At 45.8% G+C, this 25,069-nt stretch overlaps 1 protein-coding gene across 3 annotated transcripts in view; it reads left to right on the forward strand.

Moving 5' to 3' along the window:
• The window catches only part of FAM168B (family with sequence similarity 168 member B), a 42,286-nt gene that overhangs the window by 12,769 nt on the left and 4,448 nt on the right, over nucleotides 1-25,069 (forward strand). For 2 of the 3 annotated variants that reach the window (XM_070071040.2, XM_089328362.1), the window contains exons 3-6: nucleotides 7,907-7,990; nucleotides 22,224-22,366; nucleotides 22,469-22,646; nucleotides 24,548-24,673. In XM_070071040.2, the coding sequence (XP_069927141.1) occupies nucleotides 7,907-7,990; nucleotides 22,224-22,366; nucleotides 22,469-22,646; nucleotides 24,548-24,660 (518 nt within the window). In that variant the 3' untranslated portion in view covers nucleotides 24,661-24,673. Of the gene's footprint in view, nucleotides 1-5,578; nucleotides 5,705-7,906; nucleotides 7,991-22,223; nucleotides 22,367-22,468; nucleotides 22,647-24,547; nucleotides 24,674-25,069 lie in introns of those variants that run through there. The other variant, XM_089328363.1, reaches the window with a different exon arrangement.

Here is a 25,069-nt window from a genome sequence, read left to right on the forward strand (position 1 = left end):
GTGTTTTCTCATTGATAGCAAAAGGTTTTTTTTTCCCTTGCCTTTTGGGTTAATCAGACATTTTTATTCAATTTTTCCTTCTATTTAAAATATGTTATTATTTTGCCATTCTTTTAGTGGTTACTATAAAGATAACATTTTTATGCCCCCTTTCCTCTTTTTGTATCATTCTTTATTTTTTAAAAGACATTTATTTGAAAGAAAGAGGAACAGAGGGGGAAAAGAGAGATCTTCCATCTATTGGTTCACTCCCCAGATGGCTGCAATGGTCAGAGCTGGGCTGATCCAAAGTCAGGAGCAGGAGCTGCTTCTGGGTGGGTACAGGGGCCCAAGGATTTGGGCCATCTTCTGCTGTTTTCCCCAGCACATTAGCAGGGAATTGGATTGGAAGTGGGGTAGCTGGGACTTGAACCAACACCCATAAGGGATGCTGGTGCTCCAGGAAGTGGCTTAACTAGCCCCTTTTTTATCATTCTTGTCATGCCTTAAGATGATACTGTTTTCCTTTTGTGTGGTGAAGTTTTTTGTATTAACTCACTATACTATTTTTGTATTAACTGACAATATACTATTGTCAGTGCTGTATACTGCTTTCTTTCTTTACGTGTTTCTGTCTGGGGTCAGTTCCTGTTATCTGCCGGCAGCCCTTAACATGCAGCCTTGTGGCCACCCTTCCTCCCATTTCTGCCTCTGTGGTCATATCTCTGTATGTTTTCTGTAAGGACAGTTGTCATTGATTTAGGGTCCACCTGAATAATCCAAGAGGACCTCATCTCACCATCCTTTTTAATCACACTTGCAAAGACCTTGTTGCCAAATAAAGTCACTCTACAGGTCCCAGGGATTGGGTTAGTGCTACTCTTAGGTGTAGTTTAGTTTTGGCCTTGCTCAGTCTCCCTTTGTTGCACTGGACTTTGGGTAGCCTGGCATAGCTCTACAAAGCCCCTTTCTCTTACCAGTCTTTTACTCCAGTCCTTGTCTCTTCAGCACCAGGGTGGTATGGAAAGCTGTGTTTTTGCATTCATTGGTTTTTGGTTTTCACCTTTTAGCTTTCTGCTAGAGCAGCCTTAGAATTTGGCATAGATGATAAGAGGACTGCAGCTGGTTTTGAAGTTTTCTGAAGATCCAGTTTTTTCATGCCAGCTCTGCGAGACCATCAAAGCCCATGTTTGTTTCTCTGTGTTCTCTGACCATGGTCTCCAGGGAAGGCCTAGACCCATGCTCTTGTTCATGCTGAGAATTGACAAGTGTCTCAGGCCAAGTCCCTGTATTCTCATTTCTCCTTTGTTACATAAAAAGTTGATAGACACTGGGGTGGAGTTAGGAGTGCAGGCATCCTTTGGTTGGCTAATGCTTGTGAAAAACCAAGGTTAAGTGAAGGAGCAGAATTAGGTAGGGAAGACCTCAGACTGGGATGCACATTTGCTGAAGTGTGAGCATGCGTTGTGTGCTGTGGGGTGAGGACTGGCTGTTGGAGGAGGCCTGTTAGAGATGACCCTGGAGGACAGGCGCTGCCACTGGAGGCTGTCAGCCCACACACTCTGCTCAACAGTGCGTTCTTCTGTAAAGAGAGATGCAGGCGGTGTTGTTCGCTTTGCTTTGTTGATGCAGTGTATTCTAGGAATCACTGCAGAGAAGTTCAGAGATTAGCCTTGCTCTTGGAAGTTTCTTTTTTTTTTTTTTTTAATGTAATATCGCTGCATAATCTTGTGGGATTTCCACAGTTTATTTGACCAATTTTCTTTTGAAGGGTATTGGGGTGATTTTATAGGGATGTTGAGCATCCCTGTATGAAAATCTGAAAGTTTGTATTTTGCTGTCCGTTGTAGCATGTGTGTGGATATGGATGTTTATAAAAAAGACTAAGTGAGGCCGGCGCCGCGGCTCACTAGGCTAATCCTCCGCCTAGTGGCGCCGGCACACCGGGTTCTAGTCCCAGTCAGGGAGCCGGATTCTGTCCCGGTTACTCCCTGGCCAGCTCTCTGCTGTGGCCAGGGAGTGCATTGGAGGATGGCCCAAGTGCTTGGGCCCTGCACCCCATGGGAGACCAGGAAAAGCACCTGGCTCCTGGCTCCTGCCATCAGATCAGCGCCGTGCGTCGGCCATTGGAGGGTGAACCAACGGCAAAGGAAGACCTTTCTCTCTGTCTCTCTTCTCTCACTGTCCACTCTGCCTGTCAAAAAAAAAAAAAAAAAAAAAGTGATTTCATGAGGGCTTTCTAAAATTAATTCTGTCCGGCAGACTGACTGTTTGCTTTGACATTGTTAAAAATTCAGCAAATAAAACAAAAGCTACAATTTTTTTGTTCTCTCGATCTTTCCCTCCTTTCGTCTCTCTCTTTCCCCTCTCTGTAATTCTGTCATTCAAATAAATAAATCTAAAAAAACAGTTTCAGAGATGGGAGCATTTTTTTTTTCTTTAGAAATAACACCTTAAGATGAACTTTATTTTAAAGCTCATTAAATTTTCACCATCAGTTTCACAACAGGATCAACATTTCTTCCTTTTCACATCTTTATATGACAGTATAATAGATAGTGAGATACAATTTTAAAGTTTTTTATTCTCCATGTTGCTAACATGTTTCACTGTTCCATCTACTGGTTCATTCCTCAAATGGCTGTAAGGCTAGGGCTGAGCCAGGCCAAAGCCAGGAGCCAGGAGCTTCCGCCGTGCCTCCCATGTGGGTGCAGCTGCCCAAGCACTTGGTCCATCTTCCACTGCCTTCCCAGGTGCATTAGCAAGAAGCTGGATAGGAAGTGGAGCTGCTGGGACTTGAAGCTTGAACTGGTGCCCATGTTGGATGTCGGTGTTTCAGGTGGCGACTTAACCTGTTATGCTTTCAGTGCTCATGATAACCACAAATGGAAAATTCCACATCTAACCTTGTGTGATGGGGTGCTGTCCAAACACAGGTATACTTGGGGCCAGCACAGTGGCATAGTGGTTAAAGCTGCTGCCTACAGTGCCAGCATACCATATGGGTAGCGGTTCTAGTTCTGGCCGCTCCACTTCTGATCCAGCTCTCTACTATGACCTGGGAAAGCAGTAGAAGGTGGCCCAAGTCATGGAGCCCCTGCACCCACGTGGGAGACAGGGAGGAAGCTCCTGGCTCCTGGCTTTGGATTGGCCCAACTCAGTCGTTGCAGCCAACTGGGGAGTGAACCACCAGATGGAAGACCTCTCTCCCTCTCTGCCTCTACTTCTCTCTCTGTGTAACTCTGGCTTTCAAATAAATAATAATAAATAAATCTTTTTAAAAAAACCAAACACAGGTACACTAAAAGTTTTCTTCAGCCTATGTGTATAACTGTATATGAAATATAAATGAATTTTATGTTTAGATTTGGCCCTGCCACCAAGATGTCTCATTATGTATTTGCAGATATTCTGAAAACCAAAACAATCTGCCAACATTTTTAGTCCGAAGCATTTTAGATAAGGGATATTCAACCTGTATTTGCTATTCCAACAGTGCTGCAGTGAATAGCCTCATGCTTATGTTCACTGTGTTTGTGGAAATTCTCTTCAGAGTGAGTTCCTAGAGGTAGTATTGCTGGGTCAGAGAGAAAATTCGTGTGGGATTTTTAAGGTGCTGCTGTGTTACCTTCTGTAGCGTTTTTCCTGCTTTGTATTCCTGCCAGAAGTGCAAGGTTTCTCCAGACCTTGCCAGTGAAGTGTGTTGTCCAGCTTTTGGATTTTTGCTAGTTTGGTGTGAAAAACCATAAAAGTTGTATTTTGATGTTCTGTGTCTATTTTTTTTTTCTATTGGGCTTTGCCTTCTAGTTTTAGAAATTATATTAAGTACATTAGCTGTTTAAATAATTTGCAAATATTTTTTCCTGATTTGTCTCTTTACTTAGCTTCTGATAGTTTTTGTTGCTCTGAAGTGACTTTGGTGTCATAACAGTGACTAGATTTGTGAAAGTGACTGGAATTTAGGGTCACTCCAGTCCTCGGCTGTGGCAGTCTGGTCTTTCCATCCTTTCCCTGCCAGAGCCAATCCCCAGGGTCCACTGGGGAGATCATTTGTTAGGAAGACTGCTCTGTGACCAGGATCAACTGGATAGGAAGAGATAGTATATCTCAACTCTGTTGGTTGGAATCTTGATTAGATGTCTGTAAAGAATAAGAAAAACAAAGATCCTGGCTAATGCTACACCCAAGACCAGCTGGAAGAGGGTGTTGACAGGGTCCTTCCAAAGCTGCCCCTGTGGGGTTTTATGCAGCCCTGGTGGAAACCAGTGGAGTAGAGATGGTGAAGAGAATCCATGTTGTGGCACGTGTCAGGGTGGCAGCAGAGCAAGCGGGATGTAGCTGATGGGATAGGGGCTGAGAGCACAGGAGGAGCAGAGGCTCCCCAGGAGGCGGGAGACTATGACTCCCATACCATCTGGTGGGTAGTGCCTTCTGTTGCAGGTGGTTCATTGTTGTGTGGTCTGTTTCATTTTTGAGCATGGTAACTAGGTGTTGGAAGATGGGGATAGAGAGGGCCAACCCAACATAACAGTTTGTCAGGGATCTTAAGTACATTAAATACAAGCTTCAGCAAACAAGTGCAGAGCAGGTGCTGCCCGCTGAGAATTGACTGGTAGAGTGCATGAGAAGAGAGCGGGAATTTGTATTTCGGCTCTGACGTGTTTGGATTACAGGATGTGATCTGGGTCAGTGGTGTTTTAAACTTGTGTGTGAGTGTGTTTTTTTTTTTTAACCAATGAAACCACTAGAAAAATATTTGAGCGAGTTCATTTTGTGTTGCTATAACTGGATAATCAGGACTGTATAATTTATAAAGAAAAGAGATTTATTTAGCTTACAGATTTGGAGGCTAGAAGTCCAGGATGGAACAGCTGCATCTGCCTAGCTTCTAGTGAGGGCCTCATGGAGTAAAAACTGAAGGGCATGGGGAGGCATGGTAGAGAGGAAGCAAGAGGAGGCTGCACTCAGTTTTATGACCAGGTACTTACAGAGTACCGAATCCACTCCTGTGGGAACCTCATCTATCTGGTCATGAGGGTGGAGCCTCTGTGAGCCAGCCACATATCTGTCCTACTACCTTCCCTCTGCTTCAGGTGGAATCTGCCTTTGATGTGCATTGTGAATGGACTTGATCAAACATTTGATCACCACATACTGTCCTCTAACTAATTAGGAAGGGCATATGGGAGAGTGAGAATCCAGGAGTAAGCCCAAAATGGCTTCTGCTGTGGTGGAGGAGGGTCAGTTTCAAAAACAAGAAAGTACCTTTGTAGCAATAAATTCAGATAGTGGATGAGAACTGGGCAGTTGTAGGGATTCCTAGGGGCTGCCTCAGCATTGAAGACTCCTGGTAGACAGCTTGGGGAGGTGGGGTAATGAAGCAAGGGCATCCAGGCTGGATGGGGAGCAGAGGGGGTTCTGCAGGGATTTGAGGGAGGGACTTCTTTCAGACACTTTCATTAAGACCCACATCTGGAACTTTGCAATGTAGCACAGTGGATTAAGCTGCTGTTTGCAATGCCAGTGTCCCATATCAGAGTGCCAATTTGAGTCCTGGCTGCTCCATTTCCAGCTCACTGCTAATGCACCTGGGAAGGCATTGGAAGATGGCCCAAGTACTTGGGCCCCTGCCACCCATGTAGAAGATCCAGATGGAATTCTGGCTCCTGGCTTTACCCACTGAGCCCTTCCTGAGTGAATGAGTCTCACTTTGCCTTTCAGATAGGTAGGTGGGTGGATGGATGGATGGATGGATGGATGGATGGATGAATGAATGAAAGAAATCAATCTTAAAAAAAAAAAAAAAGACTGCTGCCCCCAAAAGGCTTTCCCTTTGGAATTATATTCAGGACCTCCTGTTCCCCCTTCAGTTTCTTGGCTGCAGTTACGTTACTGCTATAGTTCCTTAAGCGATCATGATACCACCTTAAATATCCTGGTCCAAGTGTCCTAGGAGACACCTTTCGCTGAGCCACCTCAGTAGTTTCTTTTGAAGAGGACTGTTCATTTTCAACTTTGTTTTCAGGTGAGGGAAGAGAGGAAGAAAGAAGTTACAGCTTCTCTGTAGTCGAGGCTAGAAAACCTGGATCACCTTGTTGCCTGTGTGCCCTGAATATAAAGAAGGCTTTCTGATGCCCCAGCTGTCACAGGAGGGACACTTACCGCACTGTGACCCAGGGTCAGGCAAAAAGGAAGAAAAGGCCGTATGGGTCCCTGGGCCCTGAAGAAGGCTGGGAAGGTGATGGAGAACCCCTCCGTGTTCATGGACACAAGGGAATGGGATTCTCACTGTCATACAGAATGTCTTATTTGATGTTTGTGTGACGTTCATGTAATGAGTTATTAGTGGCTTGGTTTCCTGAGGATTCCTCATTTGTGTTAATAGAAGTGTCTTGCTTACGTGTGGACTGTGATGGCACTTTTGTGTCCGCAGTGCCTGTTTGAGCCCTTCAGTAAGATGACTGAAGCTTGTTGGCATTTGCAGCCTGGGTGTATGACTAACCATCTTGAATTAGGGAATTGGGGTTAGAACTTAGGAATGTGAAGAAGCCTGAAATGAATTTAGAAGTCTTAAACAGTGTCCTTTTTTTTTTTTTTTTTTGATAGGCAGCGTGGATAGAGAGAGAGAGAAAGGTCTTCCTTTTGCCGTTGCTTCACCCTCCGATGGCCGGCGCATCGCGCTGATCCGAAGCCAGGAGCCAGGTGCTTCTCCTGGTCTCCCATGTGGGTGCAGGGCCCAAGGACTTGGGCCATCCTCCACTGCACTCCCGGGCCATAGCAGAGAACTGGACTGGAAGAGGAGCAACTGGGACAGAATCCGGCACCCCGACTGGGACTAGAACCCGGTGTGCCGGCGCTGCAGGCAGAGGATTAGCCTAGTGAGCCACGGTGCCGGCCTTAAACAGTGTCTTAGAATAAAAAATTTTACTAGCTTTTAAATAAAAATATGTAGCAGTGTGGGATATAGCTTTGGCTTTAGTGATAATAAGTGCCCTCAAGTACCTTCTGCTGTTTGCTAGAGTAGCTTGGGTCTCAGCTAGGTTTGGATACCCATTCTTCCTTACTGTTTGCAGTGAAACCAGAGGAAAGTAATGACCTGGCATGCCATGTCCTTAGCACTCTTACTACTGCTGAGTAACCGTTTATGTCGTTAGTCTGAATAAAGTTGCCAGAGTATTGGGAGTTTCTGAATTCAGCGTGAGAGGTAGTTTTGTTTTTTTTTTTTAATTGTGATTCTGACTTTGCTGTTTTTTTTTCCTAATCCTCCCTGAGTCCTCTTTTTAGTATTTATTGTTTTTTTAAGATTGAAGCCACACGTCAACCCTAGAGTTTGCTGTTATCTACAGTAGACTTCTAACTCAGTTTCTGCTGATTTTTCCAGTTGTACAAAGTTAAAAGCATTTAGTTACACATTTAAGAGACAGTTATGACTATGACCTGTCAAAATTATTGTTGACATTTGAGAGTCAGAGGGACTGCAGGACAGATACATAGGTGGAGAGAGAGCGCCCATCTGCTGGTTGGCTCCCCGAATGCCTACAGTGGCTGGGAACAGGAGAGGCCAGGCCAGGCCTGAAGTCAGGAGGTGGGAATTCAGTCCAGGTCTTCCACATGGGTAGCAAGAACTCCGTTACTTCAACTGTTATCACTGCCTCCTGGAGTCTGTGTTGGCAGGAAGCTGCGGTCGAGCTGGAGCCAAGAACTGAACCTGGGTACTTCAGTGTGGGAATCACTTCCATCAAAATTCTGAGGAAAGAAGACAACTAGAGCCAAACTGTGGGCACAGTGCTGTTGGGGTCCTTTAATTCAGCATGTGGGATTCTGGGGAGGAAGGGGAGAATGATGGGTTTGTGGGGGTTCTGGCTGTAAAATCATGTCATTCCTTCCGTTGCTGACATCAGATTGTTTTGTGTGTGCTTCTCTTCAGCTGGTTTCCCCATGGGCTACACAGCAGCAGCTCCTGCCTATTCTCCCAACATGTACCCTGGAGCGAATCCTACCTTCCAGACAGGTATGTGCTGGGTGACCCAGTGCTTTGTGCATGCAGCTGGGGGAGAGGACATACAGAGTTAGGATTTGGGGTTGACTCAGTCCTTGTTAGTAAAATCAGCCAGTTGATAAATGGGAGAAGAGCATGATTCTTTTCGCACACTTAAGCTTCAGATGCTGCGTTTCTTGTGTCGCCCACGACAAAGCCTCAGTCTGTGTGCTAGGTTGTTACAGGCCACTCCTCCTGCCGCAGTTGGCAGCTGACTGGGCTAAAGACTGTCTTGCCGTGCTGGGATGTGGAGTTTCCCTGAGCTGCTGTTAGGGACGTGTGACTTCTCTAAAGCATTGCAACATGTTAGTTACATATGTAAAAGAAAACCTCTTGTTTCTGTGTTGAGTGCATGGGAATGTTTTTGGGTTGTTGAAATCACTGTCAGTGTTGGAAGTGGAGTTGATATGAGTCTAAATCTTGTAAAGATTATTTGCTTATTTACAGGGATTTCGTCCTGTGAGCTGCACTCTGTTGTGTTGCTCCTTGGCTCGTGGGCGTCATTCACCCAGACAGGACACTGATTCTACTACAGTGGTTCTGACCTACAGGGTTGGCCTGGCCTCCTGGGGGCACCTGGAGGCACCTTATTTGTGAGGTTGCTAGGCTGGTGTTTTGTCCCTCAGAACACTGGCCTTACACAGTTAACTTTGGCAGAAGAGACACTAACAGTATCCTTTTCTGTTTGTTAATCTAACGTTTGTTCTTCCCTTCCACCCTCCTCGTCCTTGCTGTTCCCACCATGACTGCCTCTCATCAAGCCTTATCTCAGAGCAGAGCAAAGCCTTCTTGACTTGATCTTCTTCATGCTCCCAGGCTTTTTTTACCTTGGTTCGAGCTTCTGCCTGCCTATGCCAGAGTGTCATTCCCAGAGGAACTTGCCTTTTATTTCCCGTAACTTGAGGACAGTTAGGCCAGGAGCCTGGACATGAGATCCCCAGCTCTATGCCACAGTGGCCCTTTAATTCTCTTCAAAACATTTTTTGTTTGTGTTCTTGCCTAGCTGTTTCACGCCCTCCTGGACTAAATTGCTTCTACTCTGTGCCTGTCTTTTGAGTCTGTTGTGGAATCTCCCTTCCCTTGGAATGGCGATTGTTGTATGGCTGCTCGCTGGGTTCTTCAGTGGTGTCACTCATCTTTTGTAAAACGCCTCACATTGTTTAACCTTTTTTTAAACAGCTGTCTTGAGATACACATGACATAAACTGCACACACGTAAAGCACACTTTTTCTTTTCTTAAAGATATATTTACTTGAAAGACAGAGTTAGGGGGAGCGAGAGAGAACTTCCATCTACTGATTCAGTCCCCAAATGGTCACTACAGCTGGAGCTTCATCCGGGTCTCCTATCTGGCTGCAGGGGCCCAGGTACATGGGCCATATTCCACTGCTTTCCCAGGTAGGTTAGTAGGGAGCTGGGGCCGGCTCTGTGGCCGTAGCAGGTAAAGCTGCCGCCTGCAATTCTGGTATCCCTTATGGATACTGATTTAAGTCCTGCTGCTCCACTTCTGATCCAGCACTCTGCTGGCCTGGGAAAGCAATAGAAGATGGCCTAAGTCCTTGGGCCCCTGCAGTCCTTGGGAGACCGGGAAGAAACTCCTGGCTCCTGGCTTCAGATCAGCGCAGCTCTGACCCTTGCGGCCAATTGGGGAGTGAACCAGCGGATGGAAGACCTCTCACTCTGCCTCTCCTTCTCTATGTAACTCTGACTTTCAAATAATAAATAAATCTTTTTTTAAAAGAAACAAAGAAAAGCTTGGTAGGGAGCTGGATTGGAAATGGAGCAGAGCAGCCAGGACTTGATCCAGCACCCATATGGGATGCTGGTGTTGAGGGTAGCAGCTCAACCTACTCTTCCTACCATGCTGGCTTCAGCTTTACGTTCAACAGTTAGGTCTATGACCCCTTTGTGGTTAATTTTTGTTTATGGTGGGAAAAACAGGTTGAAGTTTTATTTTTTGCCTAATGATTTATTCCACATGTACTCATGCTGAGACCACCATAAAGTAAATTATTGTTCTAGAATATTCAGAGGTAGCCCACTTTTACTCATTTTCTTCATAGAGTACCGTGTCAAATTGTACTAAAAACCTACAGCCCCCCCCACACTTTTTTTTTTTTTTTTTTCAAACAAAACAAATTTGAGATTTAACTGAGGCTGACAAAGCTGTTCCTGCAAAAGTGCCCAGCCCTGCTTTGCATTGGAAGGCTGGTGTTTGGAGGTCTGGTGCTGCTGGCAGTGTCCTTGTTGGGGATCTCTGTGGGCCAGTCTCTGGGCAGGTGTCATCTACCTTCTCTCACAGCTCTCCTTTTTGCCCCTTTCCCAAGGTTGCCTCCGGTAGTTCCTCTAACCTAGAAATGGGGGTGGGCAGGTGGAACTGAGGCTGCCTTGTTGAAGGGTACCCACTGATGGGTGCCAGACAGACGCCTAACAGACCACTGGCCCAACAGTGCCACCTCTTCTGGTTTGTTGAGAGAAACTGGGAATAAAGATTTCTTGTGTGAAATTGGTGAGTGAAAAAATAAAGGCGCTTTGATGGTCCTGCGACATCCCACAGTGCTGCTGTCCACCTGACCTGAGTCTGGGCCATACCTGTGTGCCCTTTTTTTGGGAGTCTCTTCATTGTTTGATGTCTTGAATTTTTTAATCTCTCTTCCCAGTGGGCTTTCCCCCTTATTTAATGAGCAAGCCAAAGTGGCCAGTATATAGTATTAAACAAACTGAAGTTTTTCTCCATTTCTGCTGCTTTCTTGATCTACCTTTTGGTTCACCTAGCACCAGGCTTGTGGGCAGACCTGGTCTGTAGTCCAGGAGTTGCGTGGGCTTTGGCTTCTGGAGTGCTTTGCAATCTCAGTGTGGCCCGTTTCTGGCCATTTTCCAGTTGTGGAACAGAAGGTTCAGAGAAGCTTTTGCTGAAGGGTTCATTACTCAGTCTGGAAATGGGGACCGTATCAGTCATTTCTGTCTTCCTGAGCAGGTGGATGCAGTGAGCTGTGTGCATATGCAGCTGGAGTGGGCTGTTTTTGGAATCAGAGTTTTCTTGGACTATAGAGTTAGCTGGTTGTTGCTTAACTCCTGGCTGTGTCACTCCGGAGAAAGTTGTTTAACTTCACTCTCAGTATTTGCATAATGAAACACCCCTTGGGTGTGTTAGGAGAGGATTCCAGCGCCAAGCCCATGAGCAGGCACTGACATCAGGAAGGCAGGCTCAGGCTCTCAGCCAGCCTGTTCAAGCCTCTGTTCTACAGTTTTGTCTTACAGTACAAACACCTGTAACTAATATTTGCAATGATGAGTTGAAATTGTCAAGGAAACATTTAGTTCCTTTAGTAAGCTTTAGTGACAGTTTAGGAAGCTTTAGTGACAGCACATATTTTTAAACCATGTAAATGTTGCCAAGGGTGATAGCCCAAGGGAATCAGTAATCACATCCGTAAACATTTATGTGGAAATCCAGCTGATAACGTAATGGTTTTATTAAGGTGTTTATCCTGTAGGGTAGATCTGGTCTGAGTACTTACTTATGAAGAATGTTTGAGAAGTTAAAAGCCTTTACGATACATTCTTTTCTTTTTTTTTTTTTTTTTTTTAAGTTTTATTTATTTATTTGGGAGGTAGAGTTACAGACAGAGGAAGAGACAGAGAGAAAGGTCTTCCATCCGCTGGTTCACTCTCTATTGGTGCAATGGCCAGGGCTGGGCCAGGCCAAAGCCAGGAGCTTCTTCTGGTCTCACATGTGGGTGCCATCTTTCACTGCTTTGCTAGGCCATAAGCATGAAGCTGGATAGGAAGAGGAGCAGCTAGGACACAAACCCGTGTCCATATGGGATGCTGGTGCTGCAGGCAGAGGCTTAGCCTACTCTGCCACAGTGCCAGCCCCACAATGCAGCCTTTTTTTTTTTTTTTTTTAACTCAGTATAATGTTCATGAGGTGACACCTAGATTTGTTTAAAAATTAAACTTGTTGGCAGCCACTTGAGAGAGAGCCTTTAGAATGTTAACAGGCTGGAAGATTATAGGGGTCTTTCTCTCAAACTGAAGGTTTGCATGTACATAGTTTAAAGATTCCAGTGTTTCTATAAGACTTTTACAGATGAAAACCAGCAATGCCATCTTGTCAGAAACACCACATCTGTGCCACAGAGGCGAGTTCTGTCTCCCTTTAGACTCTGAGCTGTTTCTGCTCTCCGTCCATGTTTCCCTGTATCCTGCTTCTGCCGTTCCTTCTTCTAGAGCACTGCTTACGGACTTCTCACTTTGGGTGACATGAGTTTATCTTTCCTTTCCGTGCCTCATTTCTTGCTTGTCTGTTCCCTGTGATTCTGATCTTGTGCACATTGTTCTCAGCTGTGTTGCGGGTATGTTTTCTTCACCTACTTTGTCCTCCTTGAGATAAATACTTACATGGTGGCTTTGAGTAGGTTTTTACCCCCAACTTCTGATTTCTCAGGAGTTGGGATCTCATCTCGGAGCACTCTTGAGCTGCTCCTGGGTGTTTTGTTCCCTGGGGGAGCGCTCTACCTCCTTCTCCGCTCATCCTGTGGGCCCTCACTTGGGGGCACTGTGCCCCGTCACCCCAGAGTTTGCTTTTGCTTCTTCCTCCCATGTCCATCCTTGTTATCATTCCAACTGTCAGGTTTTGGGGAAGGAGTTCCCTCGCTGCCTTCCTGGAGAGTATGGGGGAGTCACAATTTTAGGCTTTTCTGAAAACGTTGAAAAATACCCTCAAACTTTATTGATAGTTTGTCTGGAAATAGATTGTGAGGCTAGTAATCATTTCATCCCAGAATTGAGAGGCTGTCACTGGTCGTTTTCCAGCTCTGTCACTGCTGCTGGGAGTTAGCACCTTGCTGGCACCTGACTGAATGTAACCAGTGCTTCTCTTTGATGCTGTGTCATATTTTTATCTTGTGTTCTGAAATTCCGACATGCCGTCTTTGTTCAGGGCTTGCCTTGATATGCTTCCAAATTATCCAGATTCTCTAAATAAATCTGTTTAGTGCTTAGAAAATTATTATAAAAATTTGAGTGGGGTATGAACTTTTAATTCAGCTTACTAGTTAAGACATCCACATCCTATGTTGGAGTACTTGAGTTTGTCGGCTCTGGCACCTGACTCCCACTCCCTGCTAACGCAGAACCCGGGAAGCAGCCATGATGGCTCAAGTAACTGGGTTTACACCATGCATGTGGGAGACTTGATTCTGTTCCCAGCTTCCTCCTTCTGCCCCAGCCCAGCTCTGGCCATTTTGGGTCTTTGGGGAGTAAACCAGCAATGGGGGAGCACTCATACTCTATCTTTGTCTCTCAAATTAAAAATGAAAATCTGTGTGGTATACAGTACTTTAGAGAAAAAAAAATGACCCAGTCAAATAAAAACCTGCTGGCATCTGAGCAGATGGGTAGCATTCTGAAATGTTAGTAGGGTTAGGAGAGCTCAGCAAACAGGCCATTCACACGTTGGTGAGAGTGAAAGGAAGAAAGATGCTACTCATCATGTTGTCTGTGGTGGGTTATGACACATGGGCTTCATTGGGACAGAATCTGAAGCTAGTCTTATTTTGGAAAGACCAGTACTTCAAGGAGGCAGTGCTTATTTTGGATACAATGAAGTAGTAGTGTGTCTGTTTATGTTTTTGTAAGGTGCCTGTTGAGTTACTTTGATGAGATATGATGAATCTAGTGTTAACGTGAAAAAAAGAAAAACTTAAGGAAGGTGGCTAGCATACACATCATCCTAAATTGACAGGAAGGCATGTTTATATTCCTTGAAACTGGTTAGTCTCAGATGCAGAATAAAAAGTGATTTAACATGTATGCCTATAGATGATATCAACAGAAGTTTCCTGGTGAGCTTAACAGTTATAAGAATAAACAGTAAGGTAATACGTACTAAAAACCATTGCCCTATTTAGAAGAAATAGTAGATGACTATCTTTTTTCACATTGTATTGTGAAAATTTTCAGATATACAGAAAAGCTGAAGAAAAAATTTCATGATGAACATACAGACTCCCAAAATTCCATGAATGAAGCATTAAACTTTTACAAGTAACATTTTACTTGTGTCATATACATATCCTTCCAGCCATTCTCTGGTTTGTCTTTTTTAAAATTTTTGTATTTCAGAATAAGTTGTATGTCTCAGTGTACTTTGGCATGTGTATCATTAATATTCATATACAATTCTTTTTTTGGTTTTCTTTTAAAATAAAATTTATATGTATGAGATGCACAGGTTTAGGAGTACCATTTATTGTGTTCTGAAAGATGCCTTACACATTCTGACTTCTTGGAGTTATCTTTGTCTAATCAAAGCCAACGTGTGAAGTGGTTGGGAGACCCAGGGCCAATTGAAGAGATTTCTGCAGGAGGAGGCTTCCAGTAGAAAACAAGAAAGGCCTAGTAGGGAAGTAATCAGGGAATGACAAAGGACTTCAGGGGTGGGCATTTGGCTCAGCAATGGATGACACAATTTGGGAGGCCCACATCCTGTAAGTCTCTGAGTTTGAGTCCTGGCCTATGGCTCTGCTTCCAGTTCCAGCTTCCTGCTGATGTCTGTCCTAGGAGACAGCAGATGGTGGCTCAGGTACTTGGGTCTCCGCCACCCATGTGATAGACCTGGAATGAGTTCTAGGCTCCTGGCTTCAGCCTGCTCCAGAACCAGCTGTTATGGGTATTTGCTTTTCACATAAATACATCATTTTTTAGAAAAAAAGTGCTTAAGGAAAAAGGCAGCTCTGTGGTGTAGCAGGTAGAGCCATGCCTGCCAGCATCCCATATGGGCACTGGTTTGAGTCCCTGCTGCTTCACTCCTGATCCAACTCCCTGCTGATGTTCCTGGGAAAGCAGTGGAAGAGGGCCCAAGTCCTTGGGCCCCTGCAGTGATGTGGGAGACTCAGAAGCTCCTGGCTCCTGGCTTCAGATCGGCGCAGCTCCATCTGTTGGACCATTTGGGGAGTGAACCAGAGAATGGAAGATTTCTCCCTCTCTGCCTCTGCTTCTCTGTAATTCTGTCTTTTAAATAAACAAATAAATCTTTAAAAAAAAAGGGGGGGGGGCTTCACCTTTTTTGGTGGGTGCACAAAGGGCGTCTGGTTCAGAGAGCCTGACTTCAGGGGACTGTCCAGGTGTTGTTCAGTGGGTTTCATGCTCTCTGTTCTTGGAAGTTGGTTCGGGTGGACAGCGTCCCTCGTCTTAGTTTGTGCTGTTCTGTGTTTGAACAGACAAAATAGAGCTAGCCTTTCTTACTGGGATTACTGTTGGGTCTTCTAGAGGATGTTTCCTCCAGATTGTGAATTCATTGCTTGTGCCATTTTCACTTCCTCAAAACAAATTCTCTCTCTCTCTCTCTTTTTTTTTTTTGTCTGTTGTGAACGTAACATGTAGAGCCATAACTTTCTGATAAACGTGGACTGTGTACGTTGAGCAATGGTTATGTTTTAACTTAGTTGTTCTTCCAGCCAATGCTGAACTGGCAGGCCAGCTTTGCGATCAGCTTGCTCAAAGAGCTATGCCTCCCTACTGATGATGACCTTTTTTTAAACGCTCAGCCATATCTTGTGTTAATCTTCCAGGGGTGCTGTGAGGGGTGTGGTGGTGATTGGGCACTTGTCAACTTGCTCCCTTACTTTACCTCAGCTCATACATGACTCGTTTGGATGGAGATTTTCTGTCTTGCTTAGTCCGTCTCAGGTATGTGTTGCCATCTGAAAGCATTATATTTTTTTCATTTTGCTAAATTTTTAAAAAATATATACAGAAAAGTTGAGAGATCAGTACAGTGAATTTTTTAAAAAAATTATTTATTTATTTATTTGAGAGGCAGAGTTACAGAGAGGCAGAGACAAACAGAGAGAGAGAGAGAGAGCGATCTTCCATCTGCTGGTTCACTGCCAGATGGCTGCAGCAGCTGGAGCTGTGCCGATCTGAAGCCAGGAGCTGGGAGTTTCTTTTGGGTCTCCCACGTGAGTGCAGGGGCCCAAGCACTTGGCCCATCTTCCACTGCTTTGCCAGGTCATAGAGAGCTAGATCAGAAATGGAACAGCTGGGACTGGAACTGGCACCCATATGGGATGCCAGCAATGCAGGTGGCGGTTTTACCTGGTACGCCATGGCACCAACCTCAGTACAGTGTATTTCCATAATACTACTACTATTATTCCATGATACTATATAATTACATAATATCTACCAGTTAAACTTTTGCCATATTTACTGTGTATCGGGTGAGTGTGTGGGTGATATTTTAAATTTCTCTTGAACTAGATCAGAATTACATGTAGCCTTTGTTGCTTCTGTCCTGTGGACTTCAGTGTGGCCCTTCTTGACTTCGCAGTGAAGACATTTTCCTGCATGTCCATGGTACCATCATCACATTCTTTAATTTTACTTTATAGTTCATATTAAAATTTTCCAGTTATCCCTAAATTCTTTTTTTTTTTTAATTTGGAACCAGGATCTACTCAACATTACATGTTGAGTTTGCTTTTAAAGTTGAATTTATGTCTTGTCTTTTTTGGATAGAGAGAAATACGCACGCATACACATACAAGCACACGCACGCACACACAGAGCAAGCTCCCATCATCTGTTTCACTTCCTGAATGTCTGTAATGGCCTGGGCTGGGGCCAAGCTGAAGCCGGGAGCCAGAAGCGCAATCCAGGTGTTCCTATGGGTAGCAGGAATCCAAGTACTTGAACCATTACTGCTGCTTCCCTGGGTCCATGTTAGCAAGAAGCTGGAATCAGGAGCTAGAGCTGGGAATTGAACCCAGGTCCTCTGAAGTGAGAATCAGGAGTCCACTTGGCTTCTTAACCATTAGGTCAAATGCCCTCCCCTCTTATCTCTATTAATCTATAACAGTCTGGCTAACATGTTCCTCTCCCCTTTAATGTTTTGACTAAAAGAATTTTTATTGGTAAAAATCACAAATATATACACAAATACACAGGAATATAATCCTTACCCAGTCTCTGGCTTTAGCAGTTATTGGTTCATGGCTGATGTTTTTCATCTATATCAAGATTTTTAAAGATTTATTTTTTATTTATTTGAAAGAGTTACAGAGAGAGGCAGAGACAGATAGAGAGGTCTTCCAGCCGCTGGTTCACTCCCCAGATGGTTGCAACGGCTGGAGCTGTGCCGATCCGAAGCCAGGAGCCAGCAGCTTCTTCTGATCTCCCACGCGGGTGCAGGGGCCCAAGGACTTGGGCCATCTTCTACTGCTCTCCCAGGCCATAGCAGAGAGCTGGATCAGAAGAGCAGCAGCCAGGACTAGAATCGGCGCCCATGTAGGATGCCGGCGCTTCAGGCCAGGGCTTTAACCCTCTGTGCCACAGTGCCGACTCCTCTCTCACATTATTTTGAAGGAAATCTAGACATCAAGTTCATCAGTGTTTTAGTATTTTAAAGATAATTTAAAAATGCGTATATCACTGTCATGACAAAATACTTACATATCGAAATTACAGTGTTCATATTTCTAGTTGTTTCATCTGTGTCATGAACATATTTTAATTGTATGATGAAGAAGGGAACCCTATTGGTTTTTTCCTTTCCAGGTGTGGGGAAAGTCTGGCCTGTGGGCCATAAAAGCTTGCAAAATCATTTCATCTGGCCTTTTCAAGACAATTGCAAGTGGGACTCAAAAGTTCAACAAATCTGTAGCAGGCTTGATTTTTTTTTTTTTTTAAGATTTATTTATTTATTTTAAAGGCAGAGTTACAGAGATCTGCTTTTCACTCCCCAAATGGCTGCAACAGCTGGAGTTGGGCCATTTGGAAGCTAGGAGCAAGGAGCTTCTCTCAGGTCTCCCACATGAGTTCAGGGTGGTACTTGAGCCATCTTCCTCTGCTTTCCCAGGTGCATTAACAGGGAGTTGGATCTGAAGTAGAGCAGCCAGGATTCGAACTGGTGCCACAGGTGGCGGCTTTATCCCCTACACAACAGTGCCGGCCCCAACAGGCTCATTTTTGAGTTGATGATTTTGTATGGCCCACAAATGATGTTACAGATATCCAAAGGCCTCTGGCAAAAAGAAGGTTCACCATCCTTGCTTTATTTTTTTTTTAAAGATTTATTTATTTATTTGAAATGCAGAGTTACACAGAGAAGGAGAGGTGGTGAGAGAGAGCTTCCATTTGCTGGTTCACTCCCCTGTTGACTGCAATGGCAAGAGCTGGGCTGATCCAAAGCCAGGTGCCAGGAGCTTCTTTTGGTCTTGGGCCATCTTCTGCTTTCACGGGCCATAGCAGAGAGTTGGATCGGAAGTGGAGCAGCTGAACTCGAACCCATGCCCATATGGGATGCCAGCACTGCAGGTGGCAGCTTTACCTACTACATCACAGTGCCAGGCCCATCCACCCCTGCTTTAAACCATTTGAAAATGGGCCAGCCCTAAACATCAGAAGGTGATACTCAACTTTTAAGTCTAACGTCTGTTCTCAAAATGCAGCACAGTTAGGGCGGTTCTGTTAGTGACAACTTTTGTAAGAAGTTATTGCTGTCTTGGTGAGATGCGAGTTTAGTGATTTCTGAGATCTCTTCATTAGGCCAGCGAAAATAATGCTGCAGAAAGTTAATCGCTTTTTATATTTTTGTTAAAGATTTATTTATTTGTTTGAAAGTGTTAGAAGTAGAGACAGAGATCTTCCCTCTGCTGGTTCACTCCCCAGATGGCTACAGTGGCCAGGACCCTGGAGCTTCTTCCAGGTCTCCTATGTGAGTAGCAAGGACCCAAGGGCTTGGGCCATCTGCCACTGTTTTCCCCAGGACATTTGGGAGCTGGATCGGAAGTGGAGCATCTGAGACATGAATCACTGCCCATATGGGATGCTGGCATTGCAGGTATTGTCTTTACCCACTTTGCCATAACACCAGCCCTGCAGAAGTGAATTGAGTTTGTGAGTTGGGTTGTCTGCCCGTAAAGCAACTGATAGCTTTGCTGGTGTGTCTCTGTTACTATTGCTTGGTCCTGAGAATTGGGAGGGGACTATTGAGGGCAAGCCTTCATCCCCGCAGTTCCCTTTTTTTGAGACAAACTTGTCCTGCATCCTGAGATAACTCCTACTTGCCTGCCAAGACTTTATAAATGCTGATGTCATGGTGGTCTGTTTTCTTGTAATGTTCTCCAGAAGCCAAGCAACTTATGGAAAAGGCTGGTTCTTTATAGATCATCTCGTTAGTGACAGAGAGTCATTCTGTGCTTGTATAATGCTCCCGTCACCATGATTGGTCACCGTTGTGTCCACCATGCATTGTGGCTCGTTTCTTTCTTCCTTGGAGATAGCCAGTCACTATGAGGAGCTGGGCTGTTTGCTGGGAGTGTCAGTGTAAGGCGAGAACTTGATGGCTTTCATGCTACCTTTTATTTATAATTTAAGAAAATGGTTTACAACTTGTTGTATGATTGGCATAGAAGAGAGTGCACACACATTCATTGCTTCAGCTTCATGGATTTGAGCATAATTTACCCATGAAACCATCCTTCCCTCTTTTATTCTTTTCAAAGACTAGGAGGTAAGCAGAGAAAGGGACTCTGAACTTTCCATATTTAAACTTGGGTTCCAAATCATAACTGAAAACCTGTGTATTCTGCTCTTCCTTAGCTAAGCACCAGAATTAAAAGTTGGTATAATAAATTGGTGCTACTTAACATTTACATAGCAGTTGATAAATTTTTTTAAAGTAATATAGGGAGACCTGGGAGGGTCTTGTCTCTCTTCTGATTGAGTTTATTACCTGATTTGGTGAGCAGGTGTAGGCTCTGGCTGCAGATGTATCTAGGTCTGAGGTCCCTGTTTTGTGACTTAGGAGTGGCTGCCTGTTAGGCATACAGGAGGATCTCAGCCTTGGCATCTCCTGCTGTAAGACTGCAAAGGGCCATGTTGAAGAGGACATGGAAAGTATGGTATTTATATCCTGATGATCCTGGGCACACAGGGTCCATGGCAACTCGGATAAGGGAGTCTCAGAGGTGGGACTTGTAGTAAGGCAGAACACTTGAACAGGACTTGTGGGGAGCAACTCGGACTAGACTAAGTTACTGGAATTAAGACTTATTCTATGCATCTGCTCTCCCACAATATGGCGCTGAGAGAGGAGTAAACAGCTTCTACGCAGCTGCCTCTCGCCAACTTGAGTGATGACCTGCAGGAGCTGATCCTGCTCCTGATTGGAGGAGAGCAGTGTACTTGGCGTGTGGGTAGCAGAGTTGGGATTGGTGGAAGAGGACTATAAAGGAGGAGAGAGACAACATGCACCAAGAACACCTGAGGAACATCTGAGCAGCCCCTGAGAGAGCCGGCCAGCAGTGTGCTGCTCCCCTGCGGAAGTGGGGAAAGTGGCAGGGGGAACCGCCCTTCCACGGAGGTGGAAGGACGGCAGCCAACCCGGGAAGAACCAGCAGCAAACCCGGGGAGGGCCGAGCAGACAAAAGAACAGCGCAGGGTCCTGTGTCGTTCCTCCATGAAGAGGGGGAGCGACAGGACTGACTTGGCCCTTGGAGGAAGGGGAAGTTTCTTTGTTGCGGTTAAAAAAGCATGGGAGCAGCAGGGGCACTTAAAACTGGTGAATTTTGGCCGTCGCCGCGGCTCACAAGGCTAATCCTCTGCCTTGCGGCGCCGGCACACCGGGTTCTAGTCCCGGTTGGGGCGCCAGATTCTGTCCCGGTTGCCCCTCTTCCAGGCCAGCTCTCTGCTGTGACCAGGGAGTGCAGTGGAGGATGGCCCAAGTGCTTGGGCCCTGTACCCCATGGGAGACCAGGATAAGTACCTGGCTCCTGCCATCGGATCAGCACGGTGTGCAGGCTGTAGCATGCCGGCCGCGGCGGCCATTGGAGGGTGAACCAACGGCAAAGGAAGACCTTTCTCTGTCTCTCTATCTCACTGTCCACTCTGCTTGTCAAAAATAAAAATAAAAAAAAAACTGGTGAATTTTCTGGGAATCATTTATTTTCTGTTACGGCTACCCCCATGGTTTCTCTGATCATCTGCTGGTGGCTTTTTGGTCATTTCCTGTTTTCAGTCAGTATGAATAAAGCTGCTCCGAGCCCCTCTCCTATCCTGCCCAGGGAACAAATCCTGATTCTCTGTTGGGCAGGGCCAGCAGGGGGAGGCAGCACCAAGCTGTTCACTTGGCAGGCTCTTGGCCACTCTTGTACTGCCAGCCCTTCATCAGCTTTGGAAACAAGTTGCTGACTGGTTTCCAGGCCTGGAGAGGGGCTGCTTCTCTGCTTTCCTGGCTGCTGCCTGGGAGTGCAGCTTTCTCAAGCTGGCTAAATCCTTATCCAATAAAGCTCTTTAGGTTTCAGAATGCTGTCTTTTACATTCTTGTTCTATGTGTGGCTTTTTATCTTTTTATTTCTTAATCTGCTTTATTGTCATTGTCATGTTATTTGGGTGAGGACAAAAGCAGGTGGGTGTGTTGACCCTACTTCCTGGACCCAGAAGTCTTTTTAACCCAGTGGTGTTTAACAAGATTCTCCTTTTGTTTTTGCTGTAATAAATGACGCAGTGATAAATGTATTTGTAGTTGTGTCTTCGTGTATATACATATATCCACATTTTTAAAAACTATTTATTTATTTATTTGAAAGGCAGAGAGAGAATCTGTTTCATCCGGTGGTTCACTCACCAAATGGCCTCAACAATTGGAGCTGGGCCAGGCCAAAGCCAGGAGCCAGGAGCTTCTTCCTGGTCTCCCACATGGATGTAGGGGCCTAGGGACTTGGGCCATCTTCTGTTGCTTTCTCAGGCAGGCCATAGCAGGGAGCAGGATTGAAAGCGGAGCAGTGGGGACTTGAACTAGCGCTCATATGGGATTCCAGTGCTACAGGCCATGGATTAACCTGCTGTGCCACAGCGTCAGCCCCCCATACTTATTTCATTAAGCCATATTTCTAGAAGTTAATTCTGGAGCTATAGGACATGCGTAATTTTAATGCCAAATCGAGCCATGGGAAGGTGAAGCTAATTGATAGTCCAACAGGAAGGTATTTATTTCCTGTTTGGTGTGAGCAGATAACTTGGTAGAGCTTTGTCCTTCTCCCCAGAAAACCCCCTCCACCACAAATCCTTGCCCACCAAGCCTAAGCTGTGGAGTCAAACTTTAATGGAGGAGGAGGCTCTTTTGCTGCACACTGTTCTTCCTCCCATGCCCGACATGGACCTCAGTGGACTCAGGCCGTTGCTTCTTTGTTCCAGGTTACACTCCCGGCACACCTTACAAAGTGTCCTGTTCCCCTACCAGTGGGGCTGTGCCACCGTACTCTTCCTCCCCCAACCCCTACCAGACGGCTGTGTACCCCGTGCGAAGTGCCTACCCCCAGCAAAGCCCGTATGCACAGGTATGCTTGGGTGTGCCCTGCAGTGTGGGAAGGGTTGGTTCCATGGGGTTCTCATCCCCCAGCCATGGGACCCTATGGCAGTTGTCTCTCTTCTTCCCACAGCAAGGCACGTACTACACACAGCCACTGTATGCAGCACCCCCTCACGTCATCCACCACACCACGGTGGTGCAGCCCAACGGCATGCCGGCCACAGTGTACCCTGCTCCCATCCCTCCTCCTAGAGGCAATGGGGTCACCATGGGCATGGTGGCTGGGACCACAATGGCCATGTCAGCAGGTAAGTTCTCATTCCTGGGGTGTTTGTTCTACAGTGACGTGAGAACCATGGGTGGGGAGAGCTGTCAGAAATTCAGACCCTTGGCTGTGGACTTTCGTGGCCACAGTAGTGTGGGAGGACATCTGATTCTTTGAGGGGAGGAGCAGCAAGTTCCCTTTCATATTATCTCCCTTCCCATTCTTCCCTCTCCTTTTAGCTGAGAGGAGACTGACTGTGGGGTGCAAAGTAACGAACGATGAACCGAATGGTTTACTTTCCTGCATGGCGCATGACTGAATGGCGTTCTCTGGTTGTGATGGGTTCACTCTGTAGGATGGCTCTAGGAACGAGTGACCAGACACCCCCTGTCAACCTCATGAGCATGGAGAGCTTGAGCAAAAGGGAGATTTTGTGTCCCAGGTGGGCTGGCACTCTTGATAACTTCATTGAAGGTGGGCTGTCTTCACAGGCCAGGTTGTGTTAATGGGGAATGTTTCCAGGAATCTAGGAAAGCTGCTATGTGTTAATAGAAGTGACAGCTTATAGGAGTCCTCTGCAGTTCTTCTGCTTTACTTCTCAACATGTCCTCTGAGTCAGGAAAACTTAACCAACATCCTTGGCCAGGTGGTCGTGTCTTAGTGGAACCTGGGAGCCCTGGAGCCTTAAAGGCTCTGATCTTAACACAGGGGTGGGGGAACCTTGTTTCTACCCAGGGCTATGTGCATATTTACAACATCATACAAAATTCTCAGCTTAAATGTTAACCTGCTATAGATTTACCGAATTTCACATCGCACCTGTGGTTGCCTTGGCAGGGCCACACCAGATGATTTCATGGGCTGGACATTGCCCACCCTGATCTAACATTTAGAAGTTAGGTTGCCTGCTGGCCTTTGGATAAATGTCACAGCTTCAGGCAATACTCACATCACGTGTATCTGGTTGCTCATAACTGACACTTGTGTACCTTCTTATTTGTTTTTCTGAACTTTACTTCAGTAGAAGGAAGTCATGCCAGGGAGAAAGGTATCCCAGGATACTGTGTTCCTGCTCAGAATCTGTCTTGTGTAGGTTTTCCCATTTGGACCTGTGAAGGCCAAGGAGCCCGTGGCATAGACAGATGCTGTGTGTTTGAGACCAGAGCGGGAGGGCCATAGCCCCAGGGTGGGTGTGGGCAGCAGGGGTGAAGGCCGCTGTGTTGCAATTGCTGCTTGTCCACACACAGGCTCCGTTGCTAAGTTTCTGTGAGTATGGGAAAAATGTGTTTTTTGAATGTATTCAGAAGCTTGTGCAGTTTGGAATCCCTGGTTCTCATTTTTTATTTATGTTTTACAGTCTTACCCGTTTTCAGGTGTACAGTTCAGTAGTGTTAAGTATTTCACATTGTGACCCAAATCTCCAGAACTTCTTCATCCTGCAAATCTGAAACTCCTGTAACCAATAAACAACAGTTCCCCTCCCCCTCCCCACCACCCCTCTGTGCTCTGTGCACCCTCTATGCTCTTTTGGGTCCTCTTATCAGTGGAATCGTACGCTAGTTGTCCTTTTGTCACTGGCATATTTCACTTAGCATAATGTCTTTAAAGGTTTGTCCATGTTGTAGCATGTATCACCGTTTCCTTCTTTTTTAAGGCTGAATAATACTTTTAAAATTTCATAGTTTGACTCACAGAAATTATTAAGGGTTCCCCCTGAGTGGGAAACACCCAAGCTTTTATGACCACGTGGTCAGTAGGAGTCAACTGTGTGTATACAGGCTTGTGTGCTCTGAGCTCTCACTGCACTGAGTCGAGGCCATCCCTCCTCCTGCAGGCCTCCTTCCGTGCAGAGAGGCCCAGGCCTGCTTGCTCGTGTCAGAGGCATGTGGTGCTGTGTGTAGAAATGGGCCTGTGCAGTGTGTGACAAGCTGCTCTCTCTTGCAGGTACCTTGCTGACTGCTCATTCCCCAACTCCCGTCGCTCCCCACCCAGTCACTGTACCCACGTACCGGGCCCCAGGAACACCTACCTACAGCTACGTGCCCCCTCAGTGGTGATCACCCTGCAAACGTAAGTGACCAGTGACGACTGGCTGGGCCCCTGATAAGAGTGCACTTCCCAGAGGAGAAGAACAAACCTGCTCTGTAGTTAAGCACAGTAAGACAGATACACTTGACCCCATGAACCCAGAGCAGGGCACTGTTGAAATTTTTATTCGTATTGAAACTCTAAAAAGTAGAAGAAAGAAGGAAACCATTGAGTGTTTGCTGTTGACCCTATGTATATTGATCCTTACCTGGAATATGGTCCCAGTCCCCCACCTGCCTGTTCTAGGAACCTGGGTTCCTACTGTTACTGGGGTCTTTATGATGTGGGCAGGAACTAGGGCCAGCAGCCTTGCTTGTTGGTGCCCTTCCAGGTGCTTGTGGCTCTGGTCTTCACTGAGTTGTTCAAGGGGCCAAAGTG

The sequence above is a fragment of the Oryctolagus cuniculus genome, chromosome 3 (assembly GCF_051225735.1).
Source record: "Oryctolagus cuniculus isolate XC-2025 breed Fujian yellow rabbit chromosome 3, ASM5122573v1, whole genome shotgun sequence".
Lineage (NCBI taxonomy): Eukaryota > Metazoa > Chordata > Mammalia > Lagomorpha > Leporidae > Oryctolagus > Oryctolagus cuniculus.